Raw genomic sequence first — 13,274 nt, 5'->3', positions numbered from 1 at the left:
TATTTTATGATCATCTTTTTATCATCATCACTGTTCCGAATTAATTCATATATACAGCTAAAATATACAGGCATATCATCAAATGTGTATTTACAAACCACATGTGTAACCACATGTTCCTGAGAACATGCACAACAAACTAAAAGCTGTAATTTGTTGAACTTTGGGGTACAAAGTACAAATGAAACATGCTTTCCCTAACAAACCTAATTTTATTTTTGCAAATACAAAAGATTGAATGTGACAGCTGCAACACACATAAAACGGAAAAGGTTGTACAAGAGTCACTATTCTGAAAGGTTATACAATTAGCCAGTCAACAGGTATGAAAATTGTTTATAAAAGGAGTATTTACAGAGCCACCGAAGATATGCACAGAAACAAGTTCAGCACATTACAAACAAACGTCAAATTTACAATCTAGCACACAGGCTTAATCTTTGCAAGCAAGATCTATATAGCATGTTTTCTGTGTTTCAGCTTCACTGACAAGACCTGTGTTTCAGTATAATGACAACAAAATACATGTTCAACCTGATTTCAAGTCACATTTATAACCCAATAATGATGTTGGCGCAAGTGTGCACCCTGAACAATTAATCAATTCTGTCTGTCCTTTCTCTAGAAGCAAGAATTTCAGCATCAAGCCACATCTAACTCACTATTGCACTCACTCACCACATGCAGTGGGGCATTGTCTTCTTCTACATACATCACTGTGCCTCTTTCATCGAGCATATGTCATCAATAACTGAAGTAAATGCCGGCACTGTATAGTTGTGGAGGCAAAAAGCAGATCAAAGCATATCATATGTCTTGATACCAAAAATCACCATCATAAATTACAATATAAAGATCTGTATTTTTTATATCGCTTGTACAGTATAGTCTTGATGACCACTCGAAGCTGCTTTACTCTACATTCACCCATTCACACCCATTTTCTATCACTCATCTTTCATTCCCATTCACACACTGCCGGTACAGCTGGTTAAGTGTCTTGCCCACGGACACATTGGCCTGTTGACTTGCGGAGCCGGGAATCGAACCCCCCACTCGCTCTACCACTGGGCTACTGTCAACTGTCAAATACAGCATCCTGAATGATAACCGTGAAGTGGAAGCATGTGAAACTTCCAACGATAGTTCAGTGGCAGCAGAGACTTTTAAATGTCTACATAATGGAACAAATAACTGCCATCCTACAAATGAAGATGGAGTTGTGTTACTATATATTTCGGTATTTGAAAAATGCACTCACAGGATTGTTTACTGTTACATCATTAATATGTATTATTATTCATATTTACTTTAATATTTTTTTATTATTCTTGTTTTCTCCTTTATTATTACTTTTGTATTTATGTATATTTATTAATTGTTATTATTCTTATTATTATTTAATTAAATCCGTTGTCAGGAATGTTACTTGATTTTGTAAAAAATTATATGATATGATATGATATCTCTGCTCTCCTTAATGTTGTCTATGTACAGTGCCTTGAGATAATGTATGTTATGATTGGGCGCCATACAAATAAAATTGAATTGAACTTAAACATTAGTGGCATGAGTACTTGTTGTACTTTGCTGCCGAACATGAATAAAGAATAGCAATGTGTTACAATACACTTATTTAACAACCGTAAAATTATAAATTTAGTAAACATTTTGGAATAATTTCCATGCAATTAATAATACCTGCTTAAATCTTGTATAGATACATGTAATAAGTGCAGTCAGAGACCAAAGGGTTGAGTGTAGATAGTGTTTAGGTTTAGGGAAGCCTGACCCTCTCATGGTGAAACGATTCTTTGGAACCATTTACACATTTGTATGAAATCCTTGAGAGAGAGGAAATATAAAGCTGACAGATAATAGAGATCCACCACAATAAACAGATGTGTGTTTCCTGACTTTCTGTTCATTTCTAAGTTACAATGAAGCCTGAAATTGGTCAGTCCTGCATGTGGGACATTTCAAACAGCTCTGTGCAGCTGCAGCACAATGTGCTCCATGGAGGCATGTGGCGAGCAGTGATACAAGTAAAAGATGTGAGGATGAGGAGCAGAATCGTCTTTTTAAATGTAAAAGTCATTGGTAAATCAGAGCATAAGCCAGATACCTTCCTATAGAATAAGTTGCAACATTGCAGCTCAGTCCAAAGTCCATCAGATGAACATGTGGGATGCTCGAGCCATTTTCACCTATACCACAAAAAGACGTGCTTGTCCTCAGGTCTCATCTGCCTCAACCAGCTCCTGCAGTACGACCTGGATAGACAGAAAGACTCCAGAGGTGTAACTCTGTGTGTTACCAGTTATATAAGGTCAGGTTATTTCAGGTAACTGTTTACCGTGCAAGATAGGGAGGTGTATTTACTGGTTTACACTCAGTGGAAGCCCATATGCAACTGAGATGCATTGTAAGGTGTGTATTGTAATGACTGTATGAGTGTATTGACACGTTGAAATCTGTGTGGACTAAAATTCAGCAATGCAGAAGCTGACAAACACACAATAATGCCTCTTAGATTATGCTGAACTGTCACTGAAACCCCCTGTAATGTTCAATAAATCTACTAATGTCATATATCAGGAGGCAAACCAAATTAAATAATAAATAAATGAACACTTATGGCAATGTCATGAACCTGCACGTTTGTCGCAGAGGCTATACGTGAATATACACAATATGTTTGACTTTTTATTTGTAAACAATGTTTCTGGATTTAATGCAATACAAAAAGCACTGAAAAAGTAAATGCACAGACATCGACATTTGATATACACAGATGTGAAAAACAGAGAGTGTAGAGGACGAATGTTTGGAACATAATCATTGCCAAAGTAAAACAGCAGACTGTTTATAATATATGACCATTTACTGTGGAGAATTAGGTTCACCGCAATGGAGAGAAAAACCCCCAAAGAAGCCTGTATTTAACCTATATGCTCCTCATATGGACACTGTGGTTTAGCGGTGTTGTCCTTTGTCTCGCCCCTGTTTGCATGTGATAAACATTAATCACATGATCCTAAACTGCCTCTAACTGGCTGACCATGTTTGTGACAGTGGTGGGGGTGTATGTGTGTGTGGTGATGGGTGGTAGAGATGTCTTACACCAGGGGTGGGCAAGTCAATTTGTCCACATGCCAATATTTTCTAAGCAATTGAATACTAAAATAAAAAAGCGATTTACCATGTATGCTTTAGTAAGAAAGAAAGAAAGAAAGAAAACTCCACCAGGCTTCATTTATGTCATTATGTGCATTCACATAAACCTCATGATGCTGAAATATTCTTGATTTTAATGTTAGAAAGTTATAAATGCATTCAACAATTGTAATAACTCATGACATAGATCTGATGAGTCATTCTTCTCTCTTTGTGGTCTCAGCGTTTGATGTTTAGTATTCGGATTTAAAATTATTAATCATCAACTATAAACCCATATGACTGACACGAGTTTCCTTTAGTTCTTTTTTTGTTGGGCTTTTATTTGATGCATTCAACGGAAATCGCACAATCTCTTTATGATCCATATTAACTGTGACCAATAAGTGATCAGACAAAACTATTCTCTGAGGTAAACAAGTAAAGCTTTTGCACATTTTCTGCAAAATACATAAAAACCTACAGCTGACAGTTAAATACAAATATTGACAAAGTTCACGTTAGACAGTTTTAAAATGTATTTTTAGAACCTATAGAACCTATTAGAACCAGTATAAGCAATATAAAGTTTAATAATGTTATATGTTATTCTGCTGACTATAACAGGCACATTAATCAAACTTGTCATAAAAAGTACTGTATATTTGTTTTATAATAAAAAATAAAAATAAAAATAACTTAAGATACTTTACTGAGAAATATCCCTTTAATCATACAACGTATAAATAAAATACTGTTATTTTATTAATATAATATATAATACAGACAGACATAATAATACTACTACTAATAATAATACTAATAATAATAATTATTATTATTAGTATTATTATTATAACAAAAACAACAACAATAATAATAGTAACAATTATTATCATTATTTTTATTAGTAGTAGTAGTAGTAACTTCAGATGGAGGCTCCTATCCACGCTGCTCTAGCTGTTTATTAACTGTGTTCACCACTAGATGGCGCTGGTGAAATGAAAACCTTGCTGAGAAGTAGCTGAAGGGCCTCACAGCACCTGAAGGCAACATGTTTGACAGACAGAAAGTCGTAATAAGTTTATATACTATATATTATTTAATTATACGTCTCAATTTGCTTTTTATTTCGGCCACATTAAGGATGTTTTGTTTTGTTTGACTTTTTATGGGAGGAAAACAGATACATAAATAGTTTAATGATTCAGTTAAACTCAACAGAGATGTACTTGCTGCGTTTAATGTTTTTGATGAAAAGAAAACAAAAAACAAAAACAAAAACAAAAACACAGTATTATATCCAGTGTGATTTCTGACACTAAAAAAAATGGAAAAATTGTGTTTTAAAAATATTTTTCAGTGAAGTTGACAACCATGAAGTTGCCACATTAGCTGAGCGGTAGATGATGGTGTGAATGTAAAACAGAAATAAACACGATATTTATTAGTATTATTATTATTATGCTTTTTATAAAAATTGATTTTTAAAAATCAGTTTTTAAAAAATCAAAAAAGCAATCATTTGGCTCCGTTTCACACACTTAAATAAATAAATAAATGTAGATTTATATAGAGGTTTATTATTATTAATTAAGTATTATTATTACCGGGTGTACACTTGCATTTTGAAATGTAATTTTTCACTTGACCCTGACTCAAAATTTACACTTTTAAGTCAGGATTTTTTTTTTTTATAAAATATTAAAAATAAAAAACAACAACAACAAAAAAAAAAACAGAAGCAGCCACTTACCCATCAATATAAAATTCTGCAAACATACACACATACACAGACACACACACACGCACTGAGCAGCAGCAGCAGCAGCAGGGGCATGATGCTGCAGACTCACGGCACTCAGGCCTTATATGTGTGGCTCTTGCATGCTCTGCGTGACCCGTGACTGATTCGAGTTAACAGCTGACTCTTTTCCATTACAAATGGCTCGCGGATAATCTAGATAACTACCGGATCACGCAAACCGAGCGCAGCCTGGACCACGCACTCCACGGCTCGATACTATATCACAACAGAGGCCATTCATGCTGAAGAGCACCTGATGGCTTTTCTTCACAGGTATTCTTCACACTGTTTATTAGCTCATTGTTACATTTTTTTTTTTTTTGGAAAATTGTATTTGATATTTCTATCAAAGATTAAACTTAAAATATAATTTACTTTTAAATTAATAAAAAATGTATAACTGCTGTATAAATACTGCATTTGACTGTTTGAATTGCACCAAAAAAATCTCCGTAATAGCCACATTTATAGCCATTTCACATCATATATATATATGACAGTATGATTTATTTGCATAGGAAAATCAATAAAAAAAAATTATATGGTCAAAAATCAAAATTTTCACATTAATCTCACAGGAGTTTCTTCTCTCGCGGTCTAATTTAACTTTCCTGCATTTTCTTTTTGATTCTATTTTTACAGCAAACACTGAGGTGAAACACAAGCTTCAGATGATGACTTATATGTGGACCATAAATGACCACTAAAATGGATGCAGGCCACACCAAACTTATTTTAAACACTCACTGTTCTTTTTTTTTTTCTTCTGTTATTTATTTTTCTCTTTCTTTCTTTCTCTCCCCCCTCTCTCTCTCTCTCTCTCTCTCTCTCTCTCTCTGTTTTGGTGACGTTTCCTCACCATGTGATCACTGTCGCGGTATAAATAGAGAGAGGATCCTCCCCCTTTGTGATTTAGGTTTGGCCCTTTTCGCAGGTTTCCCTGCACATTTCTCTGCCTGTCATCCACGGGGGTCGTTCGTTAGTCGGCAACAGAAAATAATCAGATAAAAAAACCCAACAACATATATATCTGCATATGGAAATAGAGAGAAAACAGCAGCGACGCGTGCTCCTCTCCTCCTCCTCCTCCTCCTCTCCTCCTCCTCCTCAGATGAGTTTGTGAAGAGGGAGGGCAGGGCAGCTGGTGCTCCTCTCATCCTCTCTCCTCCAGTGGCGTCCAGAGGGAAGCGGTGTGAGCCATGACTCTGAGCTCGGAGATGTCGGATGCCTCCATCATCTCGGAAGAGACCGACATAGACGTGGTGGGCGAAGGGGAGGACGCGGACAGCCACACGCGCTCCTACGTGGACGAGGTGGCGCAGATGCACGATGGGATCCTCCTGGCCGGCTCTTCTCCTCCTCCGTGCCTGGACACCTCCACCACCTCCAGGGACACGTACAAGCCGGCGGGCAAGAACACACTGGTGAAGCCTCCTTACTCCTACATCGCCTTAATCACCATGTCCATCCTGCAGAGCCCCAAGAAGAGACTCACACTCAGCGAGATCTGCGACTTCATCAGCAACCGCTTCCCCTACTACAGGGAGAAGTTCCCGGCCTGGCAGAACTCCATCAGACACAACTTGTCCCTCAACGACTGCTTCGTGAAGATACCGAGGGAGCCCGGGAATCCCGGGAAGGGCAACTACTGGACCTTGGACCCGGAGTCGGCTGATATGTTTGACAACGGGAGTTTTCTGCGGCGGAGGAAGCGCTTCAAGCGGCAGCAGACGCAGCAGGACTTGCTACGGGAACACAACACTTTTATTCCCGCGGCTGCCGCAGCCGCAGCCGCCGCAGCCGCGTATGGGTACGGACCGTACGGCTGCGGAGGATACGGCATCCAGCTGCAGTCCTACCACACGCACTCTGCGCTTTTTGCGTTCCAACAGCAGCAGCAACAGCAGCAGCAGCAGCAGCAGCATCATCACCATCACTCCAGGCATTCACATTCACACACGGGAACCATTATCCCCGCTCCCTCTTTGATGCCCACCACCACCACGGACTTAGCCAGGAGTAGTAGGTTTTACCCGCAGCTCAGCTCCAGCCTGAGCGCAGCAGCGGGCGCAGGAGCCCCGCTGCAGAAATCCAGCTCCCCGGTGCAGCGCTCTCCCTTCTCCATAGAGAGCATCATAGGCGGCTCACTGAGCCCCTCCAGGACTTCTCCCTCCCTTGTCCCCGTCTTACCCTCCTCTCTGGGGCCTCCACTGTCCGGCCAGCCGCAGATACAGACCGTGCACCCCGGAGCTGCTGTTTTACACCCGGCTGAAAACTTTCCCAGCAGAGTGGTGAGCGGCACCAGCGGCTGTTAATTCACCATGTCTGAACTGCAAAAACTTTTCCCAGCAAAAGTTAGAACAAAAAAAAAAAAAAAAGAGAGAGCGAGAGACATGCAGCAACAAATCAAAAACCGTCCTCCCTCCCTCCTCTCTTTGAAGGTAGGATTATTTTTATATGTTTATTAGAAAGCACGCAGCTGAATGATGGACATAAAGAAAAATAAATAACACGTGGTGTGCCTCTCTATATTCACGCTGTTCAAATACATATAAGGCTATTTATGTTCATTTTCTTAAAGATTTCGGCGTGAATCAGACTTTATTGGACCACGGACTTTTTCCCCCTTGTACTCCCCATGAAGTGATTCGTTCCAATCACTGTTTAGGTCGTCTCAGGATATAAACTGACTTAATAAACAGGTTACGAATGATCACATGTTTTTATTTTTTATTTTTGAAATGTATTTGTGTCAAACACATCCATGTTCTCTTTTTTATTACGAGGAACATCAAAACACCCGTTTCTTAAAGTTTTGATTTGTATTATAAGACACAGAAAGCAGAATCTTACATTTATAATAATAATAATAATAATATGCAGTGTGTGTTTATTTCAGTAATAAAAACAATGTACATTTTCTTTTTTTTGGGGGGGTGGCAAGTGTTTTGTCATTCAAGTGTGATATTTTTTACACAGTTTGTTTTAAACAAGAATAAATTCCGTTTTGCAAAAAAACAACAACAATTTGTATGGAAATACATTTATTTAATGCTCATAGAAAGAAAATGAGGTCAGGGGATGTTGCTTTATAAACACATGCAGGTGTTTCAATTATGGTTTATTAACGAGTGCGTGACTGTGTGTGAGAGAGCGACGCAAAGATGTTTTCTTCAGTTCAGAGAGGCGCGTGTGTGTGTTTGCGTCACGGGCCTATAAAACATTAATACATACATTATATTTGCCACTGTTGTTTGTTCAGATGTTGCACACTTGTCTGATGCTGTGGCGCTGCTCACTGTGGAACATGCGCACTGGTTCCTGCGCGTCCATCTCTGACCTCTCATCTTCATAATTACAGTGAACGGACGAGAGGGAGGGAGGGAGGGAGGGAGGGAGACGGTGGCTGTATTTATTTATTTTTATTTTTTTGTCTGGTCGGTGGTTACACTGGTGTTGGTGTCAGGCGCTGGTCAGCCTTCGTTCAACTTCCAGAATTCCATTATCTGCTCATATTTTGACACAGTTTCACAAAAAGGTAAAATGGAGGCTCGCTCATGGTGCGCCATGCACCGGCCCATGCGTGGATGCGTGGTGGGTGTTTTTGGTGGGTTAAAAACACCTGGATACAGTCATCACTTTTTAAGTCTTCCCTCACTTTTATTTTGGCCTTTATGTGGGCAGTATATAGGGAGGAGCATGCACTTTATATCATGCAAAATCAAAAAGTTGGGTTTTTACGCACGAGATATTGACGCTACAGATTATGAGACATCAAGTGTTCAGTCACTTAGGCCTTTAGTCGTTATTGGTAGGAGCACGTTTTATCACATTGCGATTTTACGCACGAGCGCAGAGATGATGACAGATTATTAAAAATATAAAATAATAATGATTAAAGACACACTTGAGACACTAGCTGAGGCTCAGAGCTGCTGCAGCACCTGTGATACCATGATGCTGCGTGATGTGTCAGACCTGTGTGTGTGTGTGTGTGTCCTGTACTGTTAAAGCACAGCTGCTTCCGTGACTACAGTGTGTGTGTGTGTGTGTGTGTGGGGGGAGCTTCGAGCCAGTTCACTAGGCCACGGAAGGACATCTCGGGCTATTGCGTGATGATGTAACACGCAACGAGAGTCAGACACAAGACAGCGAGGAGAGGCAGAGCATCAGGGGAGGAGGTCGTTTACTGTATTCACGGTACTTTATATAAATAAATAAAGACTAAAAAGAGGAGAAGAATATTGGTAAAAAAAAGAGAGAAAAGAAGTGGCAGTAACATCCAGTGTAGATTTTCACAGTAAGAGTCTGATCATTACATTGTGAGTTTCTATCGATTATATCTTTACGCACTTTCACACTGATTATTGTCTATTAGCTCTGTGCATATAAACACAGGTATAGAGTAATCATTGCAATTCTATGATTTAGTCGTCCTATAAAAGCTTGTATTATTATTACTAGTATTATTGCTGTTGTTTTTCTTATCAATACTTGTCTCTACATAACTATAGGCCTGCAACTTTTACTAACTGATGACTAAATTAGTCATCAAGTATTTCGATAGTGTTTTTTTTTAAATGATCTTTTTACTCTTTTTATGATTAAAACTTGGATTTGTCAGCTCCTTAAACGTGAATTCATTCTGAATACATTCATTTCCCCCATATTACACACAACAAAATGAATTAGTGAAAATAATCAGCTGATCATTATGAGAAGAATCGTTAGGAGCCGAACTAAACAATACCATTTCTGAACAGCAAGGGACATTTAAAAACATACACAGTGTGCACGCGCACATTATCCATGATAGATTTTATACTGTGTAAATTGGAAGCTAAACCTCAGTTTAAACTTGATTTTAAGCACATCGTTGCGCAACAGTGGAATAATTTAATTAAAATTAACTTAAAATCTATCTATCTATCTATCTATCTATCTATCTATCTATCTATCTATCTATCTATCTATCTATCCATCCTGACCGTGCTAACACAAAGACAAACATCATGAATATTTAATCTTGATGGCGACACAGTCACTATGACCTATAGGGAAGCGTAAACATCCAGGTTCTTCGTTAAGCAATAACGGACGTGATTTTATGGATTTCACGAAATTTTTGTGAAGAAAATTCGAATTTATAAAGTGATTCAACTCTTTATGAAGAAAGATGCATGTTAAGTGTCTGTCTGCAGGTGAATGATCACTAAGTGTCTTGAGATGTCGTTGGCAGGGTATGTAAAATGAGGGGGGAGTGTGTGTGTGTGTGTGTGTGTGTGTGTGGGGTCTTTTCATGAAATGTCACGGATCATGTGGACATCAGCCTCCTTGAGCATGACTGAAGCTCAGTTAGCAGTTTATCCTGCTGGGTCACAGGTCATGAGGAGAGGGGATAAAGCACAACACTCAGCCCATAAAAGACACTGCAGACATTTGTGGGTAAATGTGTTTGGTGCGTTCAAGGCGCTCAGAATAATCTGCGTCTCAAAAAGAAAAAGAAAAAGCCATAAAGACGTGGTAACTTTGATTTAAGCTGCACACCAGTGAACACGTTGTTTTTATCCTTCAGGAATATGAAGTCTCACACTGACCTCGTCATCTCTGGCTATTGTTTGACAGCGGCAAGTGTGTGATTAACAGGCAACAAGTCAAACTGGTGCAGTTGTGGGTTAAATTATTTTTAGGTACAAAATAAAACTGACATATTACACAAGAAAGGCTTAAAAAATAATAAAAACAACATATATATAAGTTACATTTATTTTGGTGAGCTTTCATTTCCGTCTGAGCACGTGTTAAATTCAAATCCTTGACCACAAGCAGCATAATAGACATTCTAAATTAACATTTTAAGATTAATATTAGTATATTAGTATTTCCCTGTCCTCTGTTAAATGTAAAATAATTTACAACTTCACAGCAAGACGTTCTCAGTTACTCTTGTTCGCTAATGTGGATGTTGTTATTGTGCTATATGTGGAAACAGAACAAATAATATATTATAACATAAACAATACACACAAACACAATCATGAGGAGACGAAGAAGAGTTGACACAATCAGCAAATACATTCTTTATAGCGAAGTCATTTAATGCAGACATGTTATCTTCCATAAGATAAAAAGTACAAATGAAGTGTTTTTAATTTAAAGAAAATCGAAAAAAAATTAAAATAGAACAAAAAAGGGAAAATATAAGTGAAGTTTCAAAGAGTTAAAAACCAATTCAAAAGTTAAGTTACTTGAAAATAAATAAAAGTTTAACAGACAGAAATGTATTTTATATTTTATACGTTAAAACGTATACGTTTGAGCCTGCGAAAGAAAAGTTCTAATTCAATTTAATGTTTTCATTTATTATAATAATTATTATTATTATTATTATAATTTCTCTATAACAACCACAGAGTACTGTGCTGCTGCTCAGTTTCGCTGTTCTTCCTTACCTTTTTCTTTTTTAAACTTATATTTGTCACAAACGTTCAGATTCACCTGAAAGCGACTGATGCAGTCATGTGAATGTATGGAAAACGGAGGAGCGACACCAGAAAAAAGAGAGCAATTGCACGAGATCAGTGTATGAGGAACGGAATAAAAAAAAAAAAAAAGGAGTAAAAAGAGTGAATACCTCCCACTGAGGTGTAGAATCTCTCCATCTGCTATTCAGCGTATGGAACGGTCTCTACACTTATCCTTCCCTCTAAAAGGAGCTCTGCTTTCCACCCCATTAAAAAGTTTGGGAACTAATGCCACCCCCTGAATACTGGCCTAATTAGAGGCTGCTCAGGGCTGCAAGGACCTGCTACACAAGAGTGGCTCTGGATACTTTCCCCTTTTGTAACACCATCATTTTGCTCTTTCTTTTTCTGACCCATTTCATCCTCTTTCTTTCTTTCTTTCTTTCTTTCTTTCTTTCTTTCTTTCTTTCTTTCTTCAGTGAAAAATGGTTCATCGGTTACTTTCTTTTTTGTTTCCTTTTGCTTCCATCTCTCGTTTGAACTCAAAGGCAAGTTAACCATTTTTTGAGTCTGTAATGAAACGAAGCGAGATGAAATGAAAACACTGAGCGCTGTCCTGAGTTGTAAAAAGTAAGGTTCACTAAAAAACACTCAGGGCTCGTGGTTTAGAGCAGAATTTGAAAAAAAGTTAAGCAGATGAAGAAGGAATGAACATGTTCACCCAGTAGATAAAAACTGAATCATTTGACCTTGGTGTGAATACTAATTAAACACATTTATAGTGGTCAAAAAAAACAGTTTATTAACTAGTAGGAAAGGAACTTTTTTGTGTCCTTTACTTCCAGCTCTCATTCAAACTCAAAGGCAAGTTAACAATTTTTGAGTCACTCATGAAATGAAGCAACACTGAGTGCTGTCCTGAACACTCATAGCTCATGGTTTGAACAGATGAGGAGGAAATTAACTTGTTCCACTAAGTAGATAAAAACTGAATAATATGATCTGGGAGTGAATATTAATTAAACACATTATCACTAGGAGTAAACCAGTTTATTAACCAGTCAGAATGAGCTATTCTTTCTTTCTTTCTTTCTTTTTTGAGTGTTGGTGACAGTGTGTACAGTAAATAGCAGTGATGAGCTCACATGATGAGCCTCACAGTTACAGTAACAGCTGTTCAGATGGATGAAGTGCTATTTGACAGAGGATTTGAAAGTCTCTGGCGTCGGGCCACCTCGGCGCAGACAGTGCCCGGGGAGAAACTCTGAGCTTTCACCACTTCATAAAGTGCAAGCATACGCATCCGTGCACATAATTTATTTAGATGAAGACTTTCAGGGGTGTTTTTATTTGTTCTACATCTTGCCTGTCTCACCTCGGTGTGAACCCGCAGATCTGGGATCTGCTGCAGAATTATGTCGCTGCCTTTCACTGCATTTTTCACTTTTTTTCGGCCTGCACGTGTTTGCTTTGGCATGCTATCCGCTCATACAAACAACTGGGGCCCATAGCTTATCCATCACGCTTGTGCAGAATGTGATGATAAAATAACAGGCGGCTTGAAACAAACCATTTGTTACAGCCAAATTTATTATTCTGTCCACTTGAAACAAAGTACAGAGGTTACCTAGACATCTCCTACTTAGGTTACAACAATAAATAGAGCCCCCCCCCCAAAATTGGCTGCATGTAGCCAGGGCATCTCGGCCAGTTGGAAAGTCCCACCGCCCTAGTCCTGGTCACTCCAAAGACTTGTGAGTCCAGCAGCTGTGTGATGTCACCACAACATCCGCTGACCGTTTGCATCCTCCACATCATTAAGCATCATTGTGTTACCGTTCAGCAGG

The 13,274-nt window shown here is 38.4% G+C and overlaps 1 protein-coding gene across 1 annotated transcript; it reads left to right on the top strand.

The window, feature by feature from the left end:
- Window positions 1-5,885: 5,885 nt before the first annotated feature.
- foxd1 (forkhead box D1) lies at window positions 5,886-7,376 on the top strand. The gene has a single exon (XM_044012558.1). The coding sequence runs from the start codon at window positions 6,163-6,165 to the stop codon at window positions 7,276-7,278; it is 1,116 nt and encodes a 371-aa protein (XP_043868493.1). The 5' UTR covers window positions 5,886-6,162; the 3' UTR covers window positions 7,279-7,376.
- The last annotated feature ends 5,898 nt before the right edge of the window (window positions 7,377-13,274 follow it).

This window comes from Solea senegalensis, linkage group LG21, assembly GCF_019176455.1.
Source record: "Solea senegalensis isolate Sse05_10M linkage group LG21, IFAPA_SoseM_1, whole genome shotgun sequence".
Taxonomy (NCBI): Eukaryota; Metazoa; Chordata; class Actinopteri; order Pleuronectiformes; family Soleidae; genus Solea; species Solea senegalensis.
Note: the sequence above shows the minus strand (reverse complement) of the source record. Positions and strands in the feature narration are given on the sequence as shown.